The sequence below is a fragment of the Sturnira hondurensis genome, unplaced genomic scaffold (assembly GCF_014824575.4).
Source record: "Sturnira hondurensis isolate 20B ecotype Veracruz unplaced genomic scaffold, ASM1482457v3 Scaffold0020642, whole genome shotgun sequence".
NCBI lineage: Eukaryota > Metazoa > Chordata > Mammalia > Chiroptera > Phyllostomidae > Sturnira > Sturnira hondurensis.
Genome location: NW_028093273.1, coordinates 3,389,197 through 3,415,246, shown reverse-complemented (window position 1 = coordinate 3,415,246; position 26,050 = coordinate 3,389,197). Strand labels below are relative to the sequence as shown.

At 36.6% G+C, this 26,050-nt stretch overlaps 1 protein-coding gene across 3 annotated transcripts in view; it reads left to right on the top strand.

The window, feature by feature from the left end:
* The first annotated feature begins 7,883 nt into the window (after nt 1–7,883).
* The window catches only part of VPS13A (vacuolar protein sorting 13 homolog A), a 213,835-nt gene continuing 195,668 nt past the window's right edge, over nt 7,884–26,050 (top strand). For all 3 annotated transcript variants that reach the window (XM_037030342.1, XM_037030343.1, XM_037030344.1), the window contains exons 1-3: nt 7,884–8,168; nt 23,938–23,981; nt 25,872–25,914. In XM_037030342.1, the coding sequence (XP_036886237.1) occupies nt 8,069–8,168; nt 23,938–23,981; nt 25,872–25,914 (187 nt within the window). In that variant the 5' untranslated portion in view covers nt 7,884–8,068. The remainder of the gene's footprint in view (nt 8,169–23,937; nt 23,982–25,871; nt 25,915–26,050) is intronic.

The following is a 26,050-nucleotide window of genomic DNA, read 5'->3' as shown; positions in this document are numbered from 1 at the left end:
TGTTCAGACTCCCCTTGCATCATATCTCTTAATATCTCATTGGCCTAAGCAAGTAACACAACTGAGCATAGAGTCAAAGATTTGGGCTGGATGCACCACCCATAATAAAAAGTTTAATAACAAGCTGGAGATGGATTAAATAAGAGAGCAATGTTGAAATTATTTCAAAGGGATACAGAAAATAAGCAAATATGTATTATGAGAGGTAGTGATAAGTACCGTAACAAGGGGTGAGGTATGGGTGGAGAGATGGTCGGTGCTATTTTTGATAGAATGATCAAGGAAAGCCTCTTTGATTAAGAGAGATTTGAAGAGACACCTTAATGTGAGGAGGGATCCTTTAGGGAATTTGAGGAGTAGAGGCTATAAAAACAACAACAAAAATTACTGAAATAAAGGCATAAGCCTAAAGTGAAAAGAAAACTTAGCTGGAAGCTATAAACTTGTATTCCCATCAGCCAGTATAGTTGGATGACCACTTTTATGCGTTTCTGGTATGGAAAAGACACACGGCCTTCATCTGCTGCTCCGACTGTTCACAGGGCCTCTCGTCTGATATGAAATCAGCATGTCAAGGTGAGGCACTCACCGTGTTCGTCTTTTCATACCCAATGTAATGATGAACTTTATGCAGTTATGGTAAAAGTCAAATAGTTTGTGTTGGGCATTGCCACTAAAAGATAAATTATAATTCTGTACTTAAAACTTTTGAACGTCTCCAAAGGCAAGCTCAAATGCTTGACATAGCCAGTGAGGAGAATTAAACTTTTGTTTAGGAACTGATCCATTAACAAAAAATGTTGGGGGAAAAAAACAAAGCCAAATTTTTAATCAATAACATAAAACTGCAACCAGATCTTTTTTAAAAAATATGAATTTGCATGAAAAGTAATAAAATCTTTAATATGTTATAAATAATACTGGGGAGAAAAATCAATTCGGTAGTTAAAATGTGGTTAAATGTGAAATGAATTAGTAACTTTGATTTTCCAATTGGAAGTTTAGTTGAAAATATATTTAGAATTTATTTTAGAAAATATATAAGAATTAATTTATAATCACTATTATTTAAAAAGAAAATGTTTAAAATTTATTACTTCAACTAAAGGACTAATTTGGATGAATTTTATGTGAAAAAACTCCACTAGATGGTGCTCTTATAAATTCCTCTAAGGGGAAACTGAAGAAGTTTGAATTAGTAGTTGCTGTCTGACTCTGCTAATTTAAAGTTAACAACACAAAATTAGTGCATCTGACTCAGAGTTTCCCTGGCTATAAAAAGCACAGTGAATAACCTAAGAACACTAAAAATGTGATAACTAATTGATGGAGACTACTTTGATTAGAAATGGAAAAATACCATGATTACTTTCAAAAAAGAGATTCTTCAGAGGATCGCGGTTCGATTCCCAGTCAGGGCACATGCCTGGGTTGCAGGCTGGTTCCCTGCAGGCCAGCTCCCAGCAGGGGACCCACGAAAGGCAACCATACATCGATGTTTCTCTCTGTCTCCTTCCCCTCTAAAGATAAATAAATAAATAAATAAAAATTAAAAAAAAANGAAATGGAAAAATACCATGATTACTTTCAAAAAAGAGATTCTTCAGAGGATCGCGGTTCGATTCCCAGTCAGGGCACATGCCTGGGTTGCAGGCTGGTTCCCTGCAGGCCAGCTCCCAGCAGGGGACCCACGAAAGGCAACCATACATTGATGTTTCTCTCTGTCTCCTTCCCCTCTAAAGATAAATAAATAAATAAATAAAAATTTAAAAAAAGAGATTCTTTGTGCTCTTTGGGAAGTAAGATCTTATGAAATATGAACATAGAAAATTTTAGGCATCACAGATTTTACTTAAGTAGTTGTTGAATTAAACTAAGTATTTTAAATAAAAACACACTGCCAATAATGTTTTTTATTATTAAAAATCTATTCTTCACCTGTGGTACTATATGTGAATTTTATATATACATACATAATACATGTGAGTTAAATAGATAAAGTACATAAGCTATACATGACATGGATAAAACCATCAAAATATTAGAGCACATTACAACTTCTATATGACATCTGTGTGTGCACGTGTATTTGAGGGATTCATTTTCTCAGGACCTCACAGACACGCTTAGGGTGTTATAATGGTGTATCTTGTCAAGATTTATAGAAGTATGTAAAGTTAGAAACAGTTTTATAGCTTTTTCAATATCTATTTATAGAGTAGCCTGTCTCCAGGCAAGTAGTTGTTAAATAAAGAATGCCAGGACAGACTGTGTTTAAAGCAGCCAGAAAATAGGATATGTGGAGGTGACTGTTTGGTTTATTTCTGCATCAGTTAAGATTCTTACCAGGAATGACATTATATTGTTATGATAAAAGCATAGACCAGGACAAGAAGAGCTTAAATACTGCAAAAATACAAAAATAATGTGAGCACTTACTGAGTTAATGAAACCTCACTGGACATGAGTATCTATTTTAATACCAAAGGAATTGATGGAAGTACTTGATAAATGTCAACATGAATTTAATTAAAAAAATAAAAACATACTACTGCTAAATATAAGGTTCAAATTTGCTAGTCACGATTTGATTAAAATCTACTCTTTTAAAATGACTTTGGTTAGATGCCTCTTAGTTGGTAAATCAAAAGACGTTGCCAGTATACCCTAGCTGGAATGGCATCCATTCCAGTTGGCTGGGCGTCCTCCTGTAAGGCAAAAGGTCACTGGTTCAATTCTCAGCCAGGGTACATCTCTGGGTTGCAGGTTTGGCCCTTCGTAGGGACAACCAATCATGTTTCTCTTCCATTCTTTGTCCTCTTCCCCTCTAAAATTAAATATCTTTTTTAAAAGACTTTGCTAGTACTCTCTAGTAGCCAAATTTGGTTGAGTTTTCGAAGTTTGTATCTTTCCTGACATCTGTGCAATTTTAATGTTGTTGACCACCCCTTCCTCCTAGAAATTCTTCTTGGATTTCTGTGTCATCCTACTTCAAGTACACCGACTCCTGTACTAGGCCTCCTCTCTCATGCCCATTTGACTCTCCCCTAAATGAGAGTGTTTCTTCACTGTTCAATCCCTGGTCTGCTCTTCTCTCTCTACATTTCTTTACTACCAGTGTCATCTACACATTGAGTATGGATAATTGCTTCTTTGTAGGGAGCTCTTAAGATTCCATCTCTTGTTCTAGTCTCACTGGGACCTCTTTTCTTAATTTATATCACTAGACAAATCACACTGTGTCCTGGATATTTTCCCCTAGAGAATAGAAGCAGGAAATGGAGATAATTTCAATATTCCAAAGTTCAGATAGGCAGAGAGTTCATATCTGGTAGGACTTAGAAATCATGTTTAAATCAAGATTGGCTCAGGAATTGGGAGCTAGACTGAAGAAATAAGGAAGGGGTTGATCTCAGCTTGTAGTGAGCCCCCTAACCCCCCTGTCCTTGCACCAAAGGATCATTCAGCACAGACTCCCAGCACTTCATGTGGGTAGCCTGTCTCCTGAATCCTTTGTTGTGTCCACCTCACACCTCACACTGCTCTTGATTATCCTAGTCCTTGACTCTTGGACCCATTACAGACTGGCAGCTGCTGCCAATCCTGACACTTAATTCGATCTCTGGCCCTAAGTCTGGCTCCTGTCCTCACCCACAATTTGCATTTACTATCTTCAATATTGCCGCTTCCCTCTCTCAGCCCAACATCTCCCCTCACTCCTACTGCTCATATTGACTGCTTTGGAGCATATTGGAGTATGTATGCTCTGATAGAAAGATACATGTAAGAGAACTGTTAACAAGGTATACAATTGTTAAGTAGTGAAAAAGTGAAGAAAAGCACTCTAGTGTACTGCCCAGTTAGTTGTTGCAGGAAGCGAATATAACTCAACATGTTGAATGAGCAAAGGAACAGACCTGGGAACTTAGAAGAGGAGCCTTGAGCTGAGTGAGGCCCAGAGGTCAAAGAGGGGTGGGTGTTTTGATCTGGGGAGAGGATGAAGTTGGTTCTGCTGTCTCTGAGATGGTGCAATGGTGCTAACTGTGCAAGTTAGGGAGACCATCAGGCAGATTCAGGTGCTGCTAGGGAACTGCCGATGCCTGGGTGAAGAATGGTTCCTGGGGTGAGGCTCGCAAGAAAAGGAAGTAGACAGAAAGCCCCATGAAGAATGGAAACACGCAAGTCCCTTCTTCCTTCTCCCGTCCCTCTTCTGCCCCCTCCTGACAAAGCCCAACTAAAAGCCAGCTGTGGAGAGTGAACATGGTTTGCCCCCACAGGGCAGAGCAGAATGTAGAAGGGTAGGTTTGGGGCTGATTGACAACAATGGAATAACTAGCAGGTATGCTTTGCCTGCCTTCCACAAAAATGTGGGTGCTCCAACCTGTTCTCGGCACAGAGGATAAAATCATGAGTAAAACAATAATACTAATTTCTCTTTGAGTAGCTTACATTCTATTATACACATTATAGTGGGGAGAGATAGATGGACAAGAAATAAATATGTAAAAAGCCTAACATGTTAGGTGGTAAGTGCTCTGAGGAAAGATCAAGCAGGGAAGGTGATAGGAGAGCTGAGGGGTGGGGAGAGAGCAGGTATCAATTTTAACAGGCTGTTCAGGGAAGGGCTGAAAAAAGAAAAGAGAGCAAAGACAGAGGGAGTGAGTCATGCAAATATTTGAGGAAAGAGCATTCTAGATAAGAGCAGGGTAAAGAGGAAGGCTGGGTAGGTTGGGCCTTACCATTGTAAGGGCTGTGGCCACTACCATGGTGATGTGGGCAGCTTTGGAGCACATAAGTGACACAATCTGACTTACCTTTTTGAAGGATCCCTCTGGGTCCTCTTTTGAGATTTCGGTAGATTGGCCTCCCTGGACCTGGATTCCCTTCAGCCCTGCCAAAGGGACCTTCATTCTGGACCCAGAGTGTTGCCTTCCACATGCCTCATTTCTTTCTCTCCGTACAGTAGCTGCCTCTCACAGCACTGCAGTGGTAGGCCCCAGCCACGCTTCCGATGTCCCTGCTCCTAGAGATGCACCGTCACCCCACAATCACAGCCCCTGGGGGTTCTTTTTTCTTTCCTTTTTCCTTTCCTTTCCTTCCTTTTTCTTTCTCTCTTTCTTTCTTTTCTTTCCCTGCTGAATAGTCTCTCTTTACGTAGGTCTTAATATATGAATCTACTTCTCTGGTGGTATGTGTGGTCTTGTGAGAGTTGGATGTGGCTTCATTCAGTCAACATTTGTTCATTCTTTCGACAAATATGTATTGAGAACCTGTTCTGTGTGAGGTGCTCAAGTAGGTACTGGACATTGGACAGTCAACTGGACACATTAGTTCCCTGTTCTAGTAGTGGCAGTGGTGGGAGAGAGAGAGAGTTTAAAAGCCTGTATGGAAGATACTTTCAGAGAGTGATAAATGAGATGAAGATCATAAGGCGAACATGACAGTATGAATGCTGGCTGGTTGGGACTGAGAGGTCAGGAAGGACCTTTTTGATTAGGTGATAATTTGGATAGAAACCTGAATGACAAGCAATCAGTCACATGAAAATCTGGGATCAATGAACAGTGATGGACATCAGCATTTGGGACTCTGCTTTATGGGGGAAGCACTCGGTTATTTTAGATATTTTTGAACCAGAAAGAGGTGCATGAAAATCCCTTATTAAACATCTTTCTTCCCCTAATATTTGATGTTTACAGAGTAATTGATATTTTAATATGTTATGGAAAGGTATCACATACAAATCCTTTTTCCTTTTTGAATATTTTACCAGGCACCATGCACAGTGATATTAAAGTGTCACATAGATCAGAATCTCGTCTTTCAGGCTCATCTCATGCTCAGGGGCACCTCCTATTAAGCTCCAAGTTAGCAGAGCCTTTGAAAAATTATTTCAAGCCCTGGCTGGTGTAGCTCAGTGGATTGAGCTTGGGCCTCAAACCAAAGGGTTCAATTCCCAGTCAGGGCACATGCCTGGGTTGCAGGCTAGTTCCCAGCAGGGGACTCATGACAGGCAACCATACATTGATATTTCTCTCCTTCTCTCCTTCCCTTCCTCTCTAAAGATAAATAAATAAAATCTTAAAAAAAGAATTTAGAAAAAAGAAAAAAGAAGAAAAATTATTTCAAAATAACTGCAGATTCATAGAAAGTTACAAAAAATTACAGGGAAAAATTATTTCAAAATAACTACAGATTTATAGAAAGTTGCAAAAAATTTACATGTACCTTTAACCCAGTTTCCCCAAAGTATAACATCTTACATAACTATAGTGCAGGATCAAAATCAGGAGATAAAAACATGGGAACTTATTCAGATTTCACCAATTTTATATGCACTCGTGTGTGTGTGTGTGTGTGTGTGTGTGTGTAGTATAATGCAATTTTATGTAACCACTACCACAATCAAGATACAGAAGTGGTTTGTGAACAGTTACTCCCTGTTATTTTTAACTCCTCCCCATAGCTAGCCATTGGCAACTGCTAATGTTTTCTATCTCTATAAATTTGTTATTTTAAGAATGTTTGATAAATATTATCATACAGTTTTCACTCAGCATAATGTCCTGAGATCCGCTTAAGTAGTTACATGTATCAATAGTTAGTTACTTGTTATCGCTGAGTAGAATTTCATGGTATGGATGTACTACTTACAGTTTGTTTAGCTATTCATCTGTTCAAAAACATTTGAATTGTTTCCAGTTTTTGCCTATGAATAAAGCCACTATAAACACTCATATACAAGTTTAGTATGCTTTCATTTTTACAATACAAGGTTTTCATTTTCCTGGGATTATGTTCAGAAATACAATTGCTGGTTTGTGTGGTAGACAGGTGTTTAATTCTTTCTTTTTTTTTTTAAAGAAACTGCTAAATTTTCCAGAGTGGCTAGATCATTTCCCACTTCCACTAATGCAGGAATGATCCAGTTTCTGTGTGTCTTCAGTAGCATTTGGCATTATCATGTTTTCTTTTTTAGCCATTTTAATGGGTATGTAGTAACAGTGATACCTCCCTCATTTGTGGCTTTTTCATTTCTTCATTGGTTAATAGTGTATATACTTTTGCATGCTTATGTGCCCTGTGTATATCCTTTTTAGGAAATGTTTGTTCCTGTCTTTTGGCAAATTTTTGAAAGTTCAAACAAATCTCTATACCAATTCTCAACCAAGGTTGGGACCTTGCTCACAAACTTCAGTTAGTTCTAATCCTTGGGGTGACTCTCTTCATACCTGAAGAAACTCTCTATATGATTAAAGGTGGCTCAGCGTTTTTGATCAAAAGAGTGCCATTTCAGATGCAAGAAAGGGGAGGGGTAGAATAGCAACCACGTATTTATGGTTTGCAGGGCAGGAAGTTAAGTGACCCACAGTTAAGTCCCCGCCAAGCCCTCCGAGAATTAGTTACAGGTTGGCCAGTAATGCCAGGAGCCCCTGCCCCCCAACCTGTAAACCCCCAGCGGTGCTCCCTAAAAAAAAACATCCCAATGCCTCCCGCCTAAAAGCGAAAACTCCACCCCCAATTTATTAAATGCAGGATCTCCAGGACCACGTGCTTGGGGGGAGGGGTTTCTTCTGGATCGGGGTGGATCTCTCCCTGCAGGGCGTAACCGCCCCATCCCCGCTCACGAAGCCGACCTGGACATTGGTCTTCAGGTGGGGGCGGGGGCGGAAAACGTCCGCAGCTCTGGCTACTGGCCCAGTTGCCAGGCGATGGGGGAGGAGGCGGGTGCACCAGGAAACAGGAGTCGGGCACAGCAACCGAGGGGAGAGCGTCCCAGAGCCGGCGGCCCAGTGGCCTCTGCTCCCTGTCTAGCTGGCGCGCCCCGGTCGGCGCCTGACTCCGCCCCCACCCTCCAGCCCGAGCTGCGCACGCGTCACTCCAGCGGTCACCTCCTCCCCAATGTCCGGCTGGAGGCGGGGCTGCGCGTTCCGCACGGGTTACGCTGCTGTCACCGCCGCGCAGGAGCCGGTGAACCGAGCCGGTCTCGCGGGACGGGTACGGGAGGGCCAGCACCGGAGGAAGGTGCGCGGGGGGCTGGCCTCCGAGTCCACTGCGGCTGAGGAAAATGGTGTTCGAGTCGGTGGTCGTGGATGTGTTGAACCGCTTCTTGGGGGACTATGTGGTGAACCTGGACAAGTCCCAGCTCACTCTGGGCATCTGGGGAGGTAACGAAACCGCCGCTGTCCCTCAGTCCTGCCTCCCGCACGCCTATATATTGCTGGAGCAGGGCCCTACCATCTTGGGGCTTCGGGCCCCTGGCTTGCCGGGCGTAGGCATCTGCCACCGCCCTCCTCGGCGTCAAATTACATAGAGCGGGTGGCAGTTCCGGGCCTCCGCCCGCGAGTTTATTTTTTGTCAAGAGGGGATGGGGTCATGGGTGCTGGATGAAGAGGCCCACTTTTTCGGAGCCCAGCGGCTGAGGGTGCCCTAGGGGACTCCAAGGGTCTGGAGTTCAGATTCCTGCCCTCGTGGTCCGGCTTCAGCTGTGTTGGACGAGGGGAGGCAACCAGAGGCACCTGGGCTTGGTCTTACCCGTGTCATTTCTCTCCCTTGGCTTGTGACGGAGAGCCCACGGAGTGTCGCACGCTGCCTCGCACGTGAAGGCAAGACACTGTCACCCAAAACACCCTCCTCTTTCCTTCCCCAGCTTCCGTGTATAGCCAAACCGGGATGTTTTCTTGGGCCACACCACCAGGACGCCGGGTTGCTCTCCTGGATTCGGCTGATAACAAAAAGCGAAACTCTTGCGCACAATAACTCCAACGGTTGGGTTGTGTGTTTTCAATGCATAACCTGGCTCAGGAATGTGTTACGTTTGGGATTTTGTGGGTTAGAACGAGTGACTGAATTTTTAAAGGAACGAGGTGCAGGTGTGCAACATACCAACCTTGGAAGAGACAGGTTTTCTTCATGTGCTTAATGTTGCTTAGATAATGAAGGACCTAAGCTTTACTTTGCATTTGCTTACTCTAGTGCTCTTATTAGTAACCTCATTTTTAGTGCTTCCGTCGGTTTTTGTATTCCACCCTTTATTTTGAACACCCACTAGAAATTAGATGCCTTATCTTTATGAAATGAATCTCTCAGGCCAGACGAAGTTTGGGTTAATTTTTTGTGTAAATAGTATATTGGTTTTTCAAAATAAATAATTTATTCTTGAATGTGCACACACTTTCAGCCTTCTTCTAAAATACTTGCTTTTCTTGATTTTGTCTTTTATGACATAGGTAATTTAGTTTGATAAAGAAGACTAAAAAGACCTTGTTACTTACTGATGTTGGTACCTAGAACCATGGTAGACAGTGGGACTAAACAACTAAGGACATAAGTGTTAGGTCCTTTTGGATATTATTTAATCCTGCTGCTCATTTGCAAAGTTAAAATAACAAAACGTGCTTCCACCTACCTCAGTGGTGGGAGCCTTGAAAATGTTTTATGGTGTACTTGGATTTATAGAGGCAGTTTCCTTCTATATACTAGGTGGAGGTTTGTGTGGGTGTGATTTATCCCATGATTTGTTTACATAAAATTTACCTACAATAAAATTCACTCTCATGATACATAGTTTCATCTGCCTTGACAAAATGCAAAGAGGCATGTAGCCACCATCGCAGTCATGATATAGAAGAATTCCAACAAGACCCCCACTTCCCCTCTGCTGCCCTTTGGCAATCTATCCACCCAGTCCTTGCCCCTCCTCCTGGGAACCACTCGCTGATCTATTTCCAACTATACGGTTTTGCCTTTTCTAGAGTGCCGTGTAAGTGGAAGTACGTGAGCAGCAGGATTAAATAATATCCAAAAGGACCTAACACTTATGTCCTTAGTTGTTTAGTACGTGGTATGTAGGGTTTGTTACTTAGTTTTACTCCTTTCATTTAACTTACATAAAATGAATTTGAGAGTCACCCATGTGTTGCATGCCATCAGTCTTTCATTCTTACATATTTTTTAGTAGTTTTTCTCTTGTGTGGTTATACTGTAAATGTTTATCTGTTCAGGGATCGAAGGGCATTTCAGTTTTGGGCAATTATGAAGAACTGCTATAAACATTTATGTACTGGTTTTGTGTGAACATAAATTTTTATTTCATTGTGTGAATACCTAAGAGTGGGATTTTGAGGTCATATGGTAAGTGGATATTGAATTTATGCCAAGTGAAGGAACTTTTTTAAAGTAGCTCTACCATTTTGCAGCCTCACCAGTGTCGTATGAGTTCTTAGTAGCTTTGCACCCTCACTAGCACTTAGTATTGTCACTTAAACTCTTTTTGGCCATTCTGATAGGTATATAGTGATAAAGCATAAGGGATTTGATTTTTATTTCCTTACTAATTAAAGATATTGAGCTTCTTATTCTTTTTTGCTCTTTGTGCGTTTCTGTTGATATATTGGTGTAAAACTTTTGCTTATGTAATTTTTTTCTTTTTCTATTGATATTTAATTCACATATTAAATTCACACTTTTAAAATGCAAAGTATTTTTTTAGTGTAGTCACAAAATTTTGTGCAACTATCAACACTCTAATTCAAGAACATTTTCAACCCTGAGATAAACAACATACCCATTAAATAGTCACTACAAATCTCTCTTAGTCTCCCACTACGCTACAGTCAGCAGCCACTAATCTGATTTGTTTCTATGGATTCGGACATTTCTATGGTTCTGGATATTTCGTTTAAATGGAAACATTCAATGTAAGGGGCCTTTCATTTCTGGTTTCTTTTACTTAACGTGTTTTCAAGGTTCATCCATGCTATATAGCATGTATCAGTGTTCATTCCTTTTATGACTGAATAATATTCCATTGTATGAATGCATCACATTTTGTTTACCCTTCATTCAGTTGTCGAACATTTAAGTTATTCCTACTTTTTGACTTTTAGGAATACTGGTGCTGTGAACACTTACGTATGAGTTTTTTATAGGCATGTTTCAAATTCTCTTGGGTATATACCTAGAAGTGGAATTACAAAGTCATGTGACTTTTTAGGGAACTGCAGAACTCTTTTCCAAAGTGTTTGTTTTCTTATTGTCCGTTGTTGAGAGTTCTTCAGATATTATGGGTACAAGTCCCTTGTCAGATATGTGATTTGAAAATATGTTCTCTTACTCTTTCCCAAGTTTGTCTTTGCAAAGCGAAAGTTTTAAATTTTGATCTAGTCCAGTTGGTTAAAATTTTTTTGAGTCATGCTTTTGATGTACATCTACAAAATCTTTGCTTAACCTGAAGTCTAGATTTTCTTCTAAAAATTTAAATCTAAATTTAAATCTAAATCTTTTAAATTTAAATCTTTTAAAATCTAAATCTAAAAAGATTTTCTTCTAAAAATTTATGATTTAACATTTTATGTTAGATTTCTGGTCTGTGTTTGTACAAGGTGTAGTATAGTTGAAGGTTGAAATTCATTTTTTTGCATGTGGGTACCAAATATCTAGTTGTTCTAGCACCATTTCCTGAAAATATCCTTTCTCTATTGAGTGTCTTTGTACTTTTGTAAATATCAGTATACTTTATATTGTGTGGATTTATTTTTGGATTGTAATCTGTCCCAGTCATCTGTGTCTATCTTTTTACCAATACTACACCTGTCTTGATAACTAGCTCTGTGTGTGTGTGCGTGTGTGTGTGTGTGTGTGTATACACACATATATATACAGAGTCTTGAAATCAGGTCGTTTGATCCATCTAGCTTTGGTGTTCATCAAATTTTAAAATAACATGTCAGTGTTTTATGTGTAGTAATTGGTTATATTTTGAAAAATAAAGCTTTAAATAATAGCTGGAAATTTTAAAGATCTTTTGAGAGTTTAAAAAGTAATATTTTATAAATGTAGAGAATTTTAAAAAGCATTCATTGAAAATTTCAATACTAGAAACCATAAATAGATGCTACTTTGGAAAAATGTTAAGGTTATGGACTTACTATTTTATGGTCTAATGTCAGAAAGACCTATTAGTTTTAAATTTATGCTTTTGGTAGGCTTCTGTGTAATAATACAGCTAATTTTACTGTTAGCCTATTACTAGGATTAATTAGTATTCAGGAGTCACACAGATGGTTCCAAACTTAATTATGGACAGTACTCTGAAAATTTGTTTCTCAGGTAGTTTTTGGAAATTAGAGTTCATTTTACATTAGAAGTGTTGTTACATATGAGTGGGGAGTTTCCAAAAACGTATTTAACTGTAGTGGAGTAGAACAATGCTGCTATACTGGGTCCTATAGATTAAGTAGATTAAGTGCTAGAAAGCATTCATTTTGTTGGGGGGACAAGATTAATTGATCTTTATCTCAAGTCTTAGCAAATTTTGATGTTGGTAAAGTATATTTGTCCCCCCCATTTTTTTATTGTTGTTCAAGTACAGTCGTCTCCATTTTCCTGCCACCACTCCCCCCACCCCAGTCATCCCCCCTTCCCACCCTTGATCCTACCCCCCTTTGGTTTTGTCCATGTGTCCTTTATACGCATTCCTGAAAACCCTTCCTGTTTTCCCTCCCATTATCCCCTCCCACCTTCCCTCTGGTTACTGTCAGTTTGCTCTTACTTTCAATGCAAAAGTATACTTTTCCTACACCATATACAAATTTCTACTCGTCTTACATGTCAGCTACTTAGGGAGGCGGTAGTGCTTCATAGACTCATCTAAGATTTATCTTTCAACGTTCTAAAGCAGTCTTAGCATTTCACACTTCTTTTAAGAGGTAGGCTGTATTTTACTATATGTCAATTTTAACTAAATAAAGCTGTTATATAGTTTTTTCGTGTTTTTTTTTGTTTGTTTTAAACAGATGGCTCAGGATTGCTTTGTACCACTGGGTGCCCTTAAAGAGTACTTAAGGGCAAAAGTAATAGAAATTCAGTGGCAGAAGCAGTAGTTAAGGGTGGCTTGTGTGATAGAATTGTCATTTATAACACGGAGAGCATCTGAACTTTACAGATTCCTCTTATTCCTCTTATCTCCCCTTATCCACAAGGTATATGTTCCAAGACCCCCAGTGGGTGCCAGAAACCACAGATAGAACTGATCTTATATATGCTATGTTTTTTTTCCTATGCATGTATACCTTTTTACTTAAAGGAATCACTTTATGGCTTCTTTTTGGTAGAGCTGAGCTGCCAGTATCACTGTTCTTGTGCTTTGGGGCCATTATTAAGTAAAATGAGGGTTATTTGAATGCAAACACTGCAATCCCAAGACAGTCTATTTGATAACTTAGCTGGCCACAAAGAGACAGTAATGGGACAGGAGCCTATACAGCGTGGGTACACTGAACAAAAAGGACTGGTTCTAGGAGGGTTGGAGCAGGACCGCATAAGATTTCTTCATGCTATGCAGGACGATGCACCATTTAAAACTTATAAATGCTTATTTCTGGAATTGTTCACTTAGTATTTTCAGAACATGGTTGAACACTGGTAATTGGAACTGCAGGTTAATGAAATTGAGGAAAGTGAAACGTAGGGTAAGTGGAGACTACTGTGTAGTCTTCCTCCTCCCCCTTTCTCTTGTTTTCTTTAAAATTAAAATATTTGGTCAAGTTTGCAGTTTTTTTGTTATGCCTAACATATTTATGTAATATTAGAAACCCAGATTTGTTTTTAACTAATTTTCATATTCTGTTTTTGAAATGTTAATCTTTGTGTTGTTTTTATAATAGTCTTATGTTCAGTGGCCACTCAACTGCATACCCACAGTGTACCAGTGGTTCTGTAGGAAGATCAAGATTTACTCAGGGCACGATTCCTGATTTTGAGGCGTTACTCCGTGATAGAAATAGACTGTAGAATCACACAAATGATTGTTATAGTCTAGTGGTAATTATCAATTTAAATTTTTAAATTTTATTTTTACCTTTATGTTCTAAGATAATTTCATAGAACTTTAGAGTTGAAAGGGAACATTTTATTATGGAAACTGTTAAAACATACATTGATTTTATAAAGTTTTACAGCCCATAACCATATACCCACAATCTAGATTCTATTGTTAAGTATATAAACAGCTTTACTTAGTTAAAATTGACACATAGTAAAATGTACATATTTAGAGTCTACAATTTGATAAATTTGACATATGTATGCACCTGGGAAGCTGTCATGATCAAGATAGCGAACATAACCACCACACCCAAAAGTTTCCCTGCCCCCCGTCCCCAGAGATATCCAATATTCAGATTTTTTCTGTCATACATATCTTTGTTCCTTGTTTGCAGAGGGCTTTTTTCAAGACTGTTGAATTTTGTAAAATGATTTTTCTTTATCTGTTGATAGGGTCATACAATTTTTCTTCTTCAGCCATTGATATAATGTATTATGTTAATTGATTTTTGAATGGCCTTTCCTTTAACTTCCCATAATTGTCTCTTCCCATTTTTACTTAACCTGGTTAGATGTCAGAGAACAAGTCTTTGGTTTCATTGATTTTTTTCTGTTGGTATTCTGTATTGAATTTCATTAATTTGTGGTCTATTAATTATTTCCTTTTTTTCTGTTTACTTAAGATTTAAGTTTCTCTTTTTTTGAAATCCTAAGGTGGAAGCTTTGATTATTGATTTTAGATATTCTCTTCTGATATATGCATCCAATAATATAAATCTTCCTGAGTCCTACTTTTGCTGCATATCATCAATTTTTATTTGATTCAAAATATTTTAAATTATTTTTGAGATGTCTTTTTGACCTATGTGTTATTCGAAGCTAGTGTTTATTTAATACTCTTCACATATTTAGGATTTTTCAGCTTTCTTTCTGTTATGGACTTCTAGTTTAATTCTGTTGTGGTATAAAAGCAAACTTTGTATGACTTCTATTCCTTTAAATTGTTAAGGTATATTTTATGGCTCAGAGTGTGGTCCATCCTGGTGAATGCTCCCTGGAAGCTTGAGAAGAGTATGTGTTTGCTGCTGTTTGGTGAAATCCTTTATACATGTCAGATCCATTTGTTTTTAATTTGTGCGTTTATGTTTAAAATAGGTTTCTTGTAGACCCTTTATAATTGTTGTTCTTTTTTTCTTATCCACTCTGTCAAATCTCTGTTTCTTAATTGTTACATTTATATCATTCATATTTTAGTTTAAGTGGTTGTTGATGTAGTTGGGTTAATGGATTTATAGCTATCATGTATGTAGCTCTGTTGTATTTGCTGCATGTCTTTATTTTCATTTAAAAATCTTCCCCTACTTTTCTGCCTTTTTTGGTTTTAATTGAGCATTTTGTATGATCTAATTATTTTCTTCACTTAGTATATCAATTATACTTCTTTAATTTTAAAAATCATTGTCCTAAAATTACAGTATACCTTTAGTATAATTTCACTTTAAAATAACACTATAATGCTTCACAAATAGTGGAGGTACCTTATAACAGAGTATTCTAATCCATTCCTTCTGCCCCTTATAATGGTGCTGTCATTCATTTCACTTATCCGTAAGCTGTACTCAATGCAGTATTGCTGTTACTATTTTGAACAGTTTTTCATAAGGCTATTCAGAATAAGGAAAACAAAAGGCTTGATTTTACTTTTATTTATCCCTATTCTCATGCTCTTGTACATCTGAATTTCTGACCTATATCATCTTTTTCTAATCTCTGAAAACTTTCAACACTTCTTGTAAGGAAGGTCTACTAGCAATAAGTTCCATCAGTTTTTGTTTGAGAAAATATTTTTACCCCCCCACCCCAATTTAAAAAAATGTGGTAAGATGCAACATAAAATTTGCCATCCTAATTAACCATTTTAGGTGTACAGTTCATTGGCATTAAGTATATTCTCATTGTTGTGCAGCCATCACCACCATCCGTCATTCATCTCTGGAACTTTATTTTGCAAAACTGAAATACTGTGCCAATTAAGCAATAACTACCCATTTTCCTTTCCTGCAGCCCCTGGCAGTACCATTTTGTTTTCTGTTTCTTTGACCACAGGTGGTACCTCATGTAGGGGGCATCATACAATATTTGTCCTTTTGTGTCTGGCTTATTTCATTTAGCAAAATGTCTTCAGGATTCATCTCTGTTGTTGCATATGTCAGAACTTCATTAATTTTTATGGCTGAACAATATTTCATTATATGTATATACCATATTTGTTTCTCACTCCATCTGTCAATGGACACAAGGGTTGCTTCCATCTTTTGACTGTTGTGAGTAATGCTGCAACAGACATAAATGTTCAAATATCTCTTTGAGTCCCTGCTTCCAAATATTTTGGGTATATATCTACCAGTGGAATTTCTGGGTCATATGGTAATTCTATTTTTATTTTTGTGGAACCACATACTACTTTCCATAGAGAAAGTAGTATGTGGTTCCACATTCTACTTTTACATTCCTTCCAACAGTGCACAAGGGTCACAATTTCTCCACATCTTCAGAAACATTTGTTATTTTGTGTTTTGTTGATATAAGCTATCCTAGTAATTGTGAGATGATATCTCATTGTTTTGATTTGCATTTCCCTAATAACTAGTGATGTTGAACATGTTTTCCTGTGCTTATTGGCCGCTTGTCTATCTTCTTTGGACAAATGGCTATTCAAGACCTTTGGCTGTCCTTGGTTTTTGTTGTTGTTGTTGTTGAGTTAAAGGAGTTCTTCATATGTTCTGGATATGAGTTGCAAACGTTTCTCCCATTCCATATGTTGCCCTTGCACTGTTGATAGTCTCCTGTAATGCACAAAAGCTTTTAATTTTGATGAAGTCCAAATCATCTCCTTTTTGTTCTTTCCTGTGCTTTTGGTGTCATATCCAAGAAATCATCACCAAATCTAGTGTCATGGAACTTTTCACCTATGTTTTCTTTTAAGAGTTTTATAGTTTTAAGGTCTGACATTTAAATCTTTGATACATTTTGAGTTAATTTTTGGATATGTTATATGGTTTTATATTAAATTAATACTGACCTCATAGATTGAGTTTGGAAGCTTTCTTTGCACTTCAGGTTTTTGGAAGAGGTTAAGGGAAGTTAAAAAAATGTTTGGTAGAATTCACAGTGCGTCTGTCGGGTTCTGGACCGTTCTTTTGTTGTTGTTGGGAGGTTCTTGATTACTGATTAAACCTCCTTATTAATTTTAGATCTGTTCATATTATCGCTATTTTCAGTCTTAATTAGTCATTAGAATTGTGTTTCTAGGATTGTATACATTTCATCTAGGTTATCTAGTGTGTTGATACACAATTGTTCAGAGTACTCTCTTACAATCATTTTTGTACTTGTAAAATATTGTCCACTCTGTTTTTGATCTTAGTTATTTGACTCTTCTTTCTTTTCTTAGTCAGCCTAGCTAAAGATGTGTCAACTTTGATTTTTTTGAAGAAGCAACCTTTGTTCTTATCAGTTTTTCTCTATTGATTTTATTTTCTCTATTTTAATGTTTATTATTTGGTCTGTGGTAATTTTGGGTTTAGTTACTCTTTTTCTGTTTCTTTAAGGTACAGATTTAAATTGTTGATTTGACTTATGTGTTCTTTTGCTGCCTCAGTTTTCCTTCTGTTGATTTCTAGATTCATTCCATTATCAGAAAAGATACCTTATATGATTTCAATCTTTTAAAATTTATTCAGATTTATTTTGTTGCCTAACATGGGACCTATCCTAAAGAATGTTCCATGTGCACTTGAGACAATTATGTATTCTGCTGTTTTGTAGAATGTTTTATATATGTTTGTTAAGTTCAGTTAGTCTGTTTCCTTGTTAATATTCTATTTTTCTATCCATTACTAAAGTCATATTGAAGCCTCCTAGTATTACTGTAGAGCTGTCTGTTTCTCTCTTTAACTTTGTCAGTGTTTGCGTCATATGCTTTTGAGTGTGATGTTTGGTATATAAATGTATGTTTACAAGTATATCTTTTTAGTGAATTGACCCTTTTATCATCATATAATTTTTTTGTCTGTTGTTATGACTTTGACTCACAGCCTATTTTGTTTAATATTAACATAGCTATCTGTGCTACCCACAGAAGCACCTACATTTTGAATACATTTGCAACACCATGGACCCCAACAACATGTGATTAGGACCCATACACTGCACAGCAGAATACAATGGTAAATCATTGCTACATTTTAAAAATTTTTTTCTCATTTTGTTTTACCTTGAAAACCCTATGATGAGACAGTTGAAAATAAAATATCAAGTAATGCTGAAAGATAAGACTCCCAGGTCAGAAAGCACTCAAATGGTTAATGGGGAAGAGTAGAGAGCAAGTAGAAATAGCATTGTTGCTAATGACATAGGCAAACCAAAGCCAAAAGGAAGTCTAGCAGCTGATGTGTACAGAGGCAAAAGGAAAATACAATGTTGCACAGCACATCCCGTTAGAAATGGAATGTAACAAGCATGAGCCAAGGTAAACCAAGAAATGGGACAGCTATACATAGAAGTGGTTGGTGTTAGTGAACTCAAATAGACTAGAATGCAACATTTATAGTTGGAGATATTCAGTGGAGACAGAAGAGAGCAATAAAAAAAGGAAAAACAAGCGATCTCTATCAGAAGATTCAAGAAATAAAAGCAAATCCAAACCTAGAATAAGAAGGCTGAACACCACTAAGGAAGTACATTATCTGGCCAGGAGAAATAAAGGGAAGGTAGAAACATATACTGAAAAATCTTCACAGAAAAGACAAAAGTATGACAGGTAGCTTTGAAGTAGATTCTTAAGAGAAAGAACTTGCAGTTCTGGAAAGTGAAGTGAAAACTGCCCTGAAAGTATTAGGGGAAAAAATGACCAGGGTTAGATGTGATTCTAATAGAAATTTTTCAAGCTATAGAGACTGCATTTGTCAAAATTCTAACAAGAATGTGTCAACAAATATGGAAAATAAAACAATGGCCTACAGACTGAAAATGGTCAATATACATCTCAGTTTTTAAGAAAGGGGATGCCGAGGAGTGCAGTGAGTATAGGACCATTACCTTCATTTCCCATTCAAGTAAAGTGATGCCCACTATGATGCAACGAAGGCTTCTGATTTATGTAGAACAAGAAATGCCAGCTGTTCAAGCTGGATTCAGGAAAGGTAGAGGTAGTAATTGTGAACATTCATTGGGTACTGGCACGCTCCAAAGAATTTCAGAAGGTTAGTCTATGTTTTAGAGATTACAGTGAAACCTTTGTGGATCATGAGATGCTGTGGGTATCTCTGAAAGAAATGGTTGTGCCTCAGCATTTGAAAGAAGTGCCTCAGCACTTGATTGTTCTGATGTATAACCTGTGTTGTGGCAGGAAGCCACTATCAAGACAGAATATGGAGACTGAACTGTTTCCTGTAGGCAGAGGTGTCGGATGAGAGTTAGTTTTATTTCCTAGTTTTAAAATTGGTACTAGAACATATCATGGGAACACTAGGCTAGACTCAGAGGAAGGAGTAAAAATTGGTAGAAGAAATACAGATTACTTAAGATATGCAGATGATTATGTTACTTGCTGAAAGAAGTAATAGTTTGAAATGACTTCTGTTGAAAATGAGAGGAGAAGGTGTCCAAGCTGGATTGCGTTTGAACATCAAGAAGACAAAAAACTTGACTACAGAAAAAACATACAACTTTATCATAAACTGTGAAGATACTGGAATTGTTATAGATTTTGCTTACCTTGGTTCAGTCATCAATTCAAATGGAGACAGCAGCCAAGAAATCAAGAGAAGGCTGAATCTTGGGTGGAAGGGCAGCAATAGAAGAATAGGAAAGGTCATCAAGTACCAAGATGTGTCATCAGTGATCAGGGCCCAGATCATCTGCATTCCTGTATTCTCATTTACTATTTGTGAATGAGAAAGCTGGACAGTGGAGAAAGCTGATGGGGGAAAGCAGATTCATTCAAAATGTAGTGTTTTGTGGAGAACTCTATCGACACTTTGAATCACCACAAAGATGAACAAGGGGGTCCTCAAGCAAATTAAGCCTGAAATATTACTGGAGGCAAAAATGGCAAAACTGAAGCTGTTTTACTTTGGTTATATCATGAGAGGGAGGGATCTTTGGACAAAATAGAAGGCAGCAGGAGAAGAGGAAGACCCACATATGAGATGGATTGACTCCATAAGGAAGCTATAGGCATGAGTCTTAAGGAGGTGAGCATGGCTGTAGAGGACAGGACGCTGTGGACATCACTCATTTATGTGGTTACCAGGAGTTGGAGCTGACTCAGTGGCACATGACACACGTGGGCATGCCTGCACACACCTCTGCCCTCTTGGATATTTGTGTGGGAAGTCTTTTTCCATTCTTTTACTTTCAACTTATGTATGTCATTAGAGCTAAAGTGAGTCTCTTGTGGGTGGCAAGTAGTAGGATTCTATTTTATTTAAAAAAAACATTCTGCCCATCTTTGTCTTTTGGGGAATTAAACTACATTTAAAATAATTTCTGGTAACAAAGGACTTACTGTTGCCATTTTGATAATTATTTTCTCTATGTCTTTTAACTTTTTCTGTCATATTTCCCCCTTATTCCCTTTGTATCCATTCAACTTTTTTAGTGACATGTTTTTATTCCCTTATTTCCTTTTGTGTTTTTCTATAGATGTTTTCTCTGTGGTTCCACAGGGATGACATATAATAATTTAATTTTCTATACATTTCAGCCCATACATTCAAACCCATATTGTACATGGGTTTCATTATATCTACACCTACGTTAACACTTCTCTTTGCAGTTTTTTCTTTTTAAAAATATTTTACGTATTTATTTTTTGACAGAGGGGAAGGGAGGGAGAAAGAGAGGGAAAGAAACATCACTGTGTGGTTTCCTCTCACGCACCCGCACTGGGGACCTGGCCTGCAACCCAGGTATGTGCCCTGACTGGGAATCAAACTGGTGATCCAGTTTGCAGGCCAACACGCAATCCACTGAGCCACCCTAGCCAGAGCATATTTTAATTTTATAACAACATATTTTAGCCTGATACCAACTTAACTTTAATCACATCAGTAACTTTAGTCCATTAGAGCTTGCATTCCCAACTTCGTTGTTGATACAATGACATTTTTCTGTATTATGTACCTATTAACGTAGACATATACTTTTATTCCTTTGTCTTTTAAATCCTATAAAAGAATAGAAAGTGGACTTACAAAGTAAAATTATAATAATACTGTTTTTTATATTTGTCCATGTATTTACCTTTACTGTAGATCATATGTATGTATGTGTGTATACATACATATATATGTATACATATTGTTTTTCTTATGGTTTTATGTTGCTGCCTAGCATTTTTTCAACTTGGACTCCCTTTAACATTTCTTGTAAGGCAGATCTATTGGTAGTAAGCTCCTTCAGCTTTTGTTTATTAATATCTGATATTAATAACAAATTCATTTTTATTAATTTTTTACTCATTTTAAATAGATATATTTCACTGGATATAATGTTCTCAGTGGACTTTTGTGTGTGTGTGTGTGTCTTTCAGCAGTTTAAAGATATCTCTCTGTTCTGGCTTTCCAGATTTCTGCAGGGAAATCTAATGATAATCTTACTGAGGAGCCTGTGTATATGTCAGTTTTTTCTTGTTGCCTTTTCTTTGTCTCTGATTATCATGTTTCTTGATTGAGATTCTTGGATTCATATAGCTACGTTTTTCTTCAGATTTGGGAGTTTTGGTCATTATTACTTCAAATAAATTCTTCCCCTTTCTTTTTCCTCCTCTTGGACTTATATAATGCATACGTTTGACAATGTCCCATGAGTCCCTTAGGCTCTGTTCACTTTTCTTCATTTAAAATTTTTGTTCCTCTGTATTATTATTATTATTATTATTTATTTTTAACTTTTAAGTAATTTGGTTTCAAGGTTGCTGATTCATTGTTTTGTCTGTTTGAGTTAGCTTTTGACTTTGTGTGGTGAATTGTTCGATTCAGTTACTCCTTGTACCTCTCTTGGGGTGTGTGTTTCTCTGTTTTCATTCAAGCTTTTGATTTTTGGTTGATCTGACTTACGAATAACTTTGTGTAAATTTAATGGGTGTAACATATTGAATTGATACATTTCTTTACAGAATTGGGCAAAAGTAGTTTTACAGTGGTGAGTATGCAAAACATAGAGTTTATTCTTGTATTAATTAGTTATTGTGTTATGTTCCATACCTATTTTTGCCTCACCTTGTATTGTATTATGAGTACCACTGTAATTTTAGCTAACACCTTTACCATGCCACATAGTTATAACTTTTTTGTGGTGAGAACATTTGAAATGTAGTCTCTTAGCAATTTTGTAGTATGTAATACAATATTGTTGACTATAATCACTATGATGTACATTAGATCTCCAGAATTTACTCATTTCCTAGTTGCAAGTTTGTACATTTAAACATCTCCTCCCCAATTCCCCTACATCCCAGCTCCTGGTAACAACCATTCTACTCTCTGTTTCTGAGTTCGACTTTTTATATCCTACATAAATATTTGTCTTTCATTGTCTGCCTTATCTTACTAAACATAATGCCCTCTAATATCTATCTGTGGTATAGCAAATGGCAGGATTTTTTTCTCATGGCTGAGTATTTCATATATTTTATTTTTTATGCGTGTCCCTTCCCTTTATCCCTTCTCTGTTGATGTACACACTTAGGTTGGTAACATATCTTGGCTATTGTGAAAATGTTGCCATGAATGTGGGAGTAGAGATATCATGGTGATTTCTCATTTTTTTTCCCTTTGGATGTACACCCAGAAGTAAGTGGCATTTGTGGATGACATTCAAGATTTTTCTTAGTCTTTGGTTTTCTTCAGTTTGGTTATGATATACCTAGGTGTAAGTTTTATTTTGTTTTGTTTTTGTATTTTTTTGCTTGGCGTTCTCTGAGCTTCCTGGATCTGTGGTTTGGTGTCTTTATCGTTAATTTTGGAAATTTCTCTGTCATTATTAATCCATTATTTTGCCTTTTTTCCTTCTAGCATTTCCATTATGCATATGTTACAACTATTACAATTGTCCTCCAGTTGTTGGACACACTGTTCTATTATTATTTTCTCTTTGTACTTTAGTTTGGGAAGTTTATGTATCTTGCTGATTTTGGATTAAAGAATTTCCAGTTCATTACAAATATATTTAAATATAATTCATTTTTGTATCTTGTTCTTATATTGTTCTGCCTTGCTAGATTCATGTTATTTGTGTAATTCTGATTAAAATGTAAAAACATGGCGCTACAACTACAGAGGTCATAACTTATGATAAATGATGTTTGGTCAAACATACAATCTTAGACAAGTTGAAAAGTGAAGGTGAGCTAGTAAGGTTATAATTGGATTTTGTTTTCTCTTAGGTATTGGATTGGCCAAAAAGTTCATTTAGTTTTTTCTATAAAATAAAAGACACATTTTTCATTTTTCCCAATAACTGTATTGTTTTAGATATTTTGAATATGTCAACTCTCCCCTGCTATTGGCTTCTAGTGCGTAGAAGCCAGGGATGCTGCTAAACATCTTCCAACCCTCAAGACAGCCCCACAGCGAAGAATTATTTGGCCGCAATGTCAATAGTACCAAGAAACTTTGCAAAAACAATTTTGACACATTCGATCAGTCACAGCATCTTCTCCAATACTGCACAAATCTTTTTTTGAGTTTCAGTTGTGATTTTATCTTCCTTGAAATTAAGCACGTACACAAGAAGTGTTGCTTATTGTCTTCCATCTTCAATAATAAAATGTACAAAAATTCACCAATTTTCCTATTTTTTAAACACATGCTGATATGACAGCTGTCACAATATGATCTAACAAAATTGTTTCTAATGATGTTAAAGACGACTAAGCACTACTAGAGCCATCGTATGGAAAAAATCAAACAAACTTTTTGGCCAAGCCTTTATCCTATTTTTAACTACTTTTTCTTAACGCAACATTTTAGGAATGAAGTACATCTAACTTTTAAAATGGAAAATATTTGAATACTTCAATTTTATTTTTTAATCTTTTTATAGGAGCTGTGGCTCTGAAGAACCTGGAAATTAAAGAAAATGCCCTGGTATGTTTTGACCGTAAGAAATTTGTTAGTGCATTTTTATAGACTTTCTCCTGATTTACTTTGTCACCTTAAATCATTCAAGTTTGAGAAAATCTTTTTAAAGTAATTTTTGCAAAATGTGAATTTTGCAAAAATGGATTGTTAATCTTAAAATCACAAACTGACAGCGTAATTTTCTTCACTTAAAAATCTTCTCATATATCTTTATGGTTTTATTTTTAAAAGCTATTCAAGTATAATTGAAACACAATGTTGTATTAGTTTCTATATATTATATATTTTTTACTTATTTTCCCAGTTATCTTCAATTCCTTATTTTAATCAGTTTTTAGTATAGAATTGAGTGGCATTAATTACATTTACAATGTTGTGCAACCATTACCGGTATCTGTTTTTAAAACTTTTTCATTCTGGCAAAGGGAACCTTGTAACCATGAAAAAATTAACTTTTCAGTCCTTCTCTCTGTAGACTCTGGTAACCTCTAATCTATTTTCTGTTTCTATTAATTTACCTGTTCCAGGTTCCTCATATAATTAGAATGATGCTATTTTGTCCTTTTCTGTCTGGCTTGTTTTACTTAGTGTAATTCCTTCAAGGTACACCAATGTTATAGTGTATATCGGAACATCTTTCTTTTCATGGCCAAATAATATTCTAATATATGTATTTGCCACATTTTATCTGTTCTTCTGTTGATGGACACTTGGATTGTTTCTGTCTTTTGGCTCTTATAAAAAGTGCTGCCATGAATATGAGCATACACATAGCTTTTCGAGTCCCTGCTTTCCATGCAAGTAAATACCTAGGAGCTGAGTTGCTGGATTGCATATATTACCATATATGGTAAATTTATCTTTATAGCTTTTTCAGGAACCACTAAACTGTTTTCTATAGCAGTTGAAGCATTTTATATTCCTACTAGCAATGCATGTGGGTTTCAGTTTTTTTACATCCTTGACAACATTTATTTTCTGTTGTTTTGATAATACGAATCCTAATGGGTATAAAGAGGTGTCTCATTTTGGTTTTTCTTATCATTTCTTTCATGACTAATAAAGTCATGTGTTTATTAGCCATTTGTATATGTCCTTAAGGGAGATGACTGTTGAAAGCTGTTATCAATATCTTAGGAGTTTTTTGGTCAAGTTTTATAGTTCTTTATATAGTCTGGATTTTTACCCTTATTAGATACATGATTTGTAAATATGTCCCCCTATTCTGTGGGTTGCCTTATGTGTTGATGGTGTTCTTTGATTTGCAAAAATGTTTAATTTTGATGACATTGAACTTTGTTTTTTTTTCTTTTGTTGCCTTTGACTTTGGTGTGATATATCCAAGAAATCACTGCCAAATTTTATTTTATGTTTTCTTTAAAGGTTTTATAGTTTTAGTTCTTCTGTTTAGGCATTTTGGTCCATTTTGAGTTAATTTTTGTATATTACATTCTTTTGCAAATGGGTATGCAGTTTTCCCAGCACCACTTACTAGAAAGGCTGCCCTTTCCCCCACTGAATGTGGAGAAGTTTTTCGTGATATTTTTGCAATATGGAGCTTTAATCTCTTTACAAGTACTTGCTGGCAGTGGAATTTTTTCCACTTTTTTTTAACCACAAGGTAAAAGTGGTTGCAATTCTGGTATGGGTAACTTAGGTGGTCAGTATTACTGTAGAGCCTTTTCCCTATTTATTTTCAAAAAGATCAGTCTTCCTGAATTTTAGGGATTTGAGCACAATAATCCAATTATATATTTATAAATTTAAATGTGTTGAAGGTAAAGGGAAGATGTAAGTTAACTTAAAGCCTTTAAATAATTCTAGAAGAAACAAATAGTCATCTATTTTATTGAATTATATGTGTACTAATATTTTATATCTGTATATTTTTTGTAGAGTCAACTGGATGTACCATTTAAAGTTAAAGTTGGTCATATAGGTAAGCTCTCTGTTTATTTGAATGTTCTCCGTGCTGGACATGAAACCAGAATAATATACTTAGTATTCAGTATTCTGTAATGTGAATTTTTTAATGTTTCTGAGCATTAATTGAAAATAAGCATGTGTTTTCATTT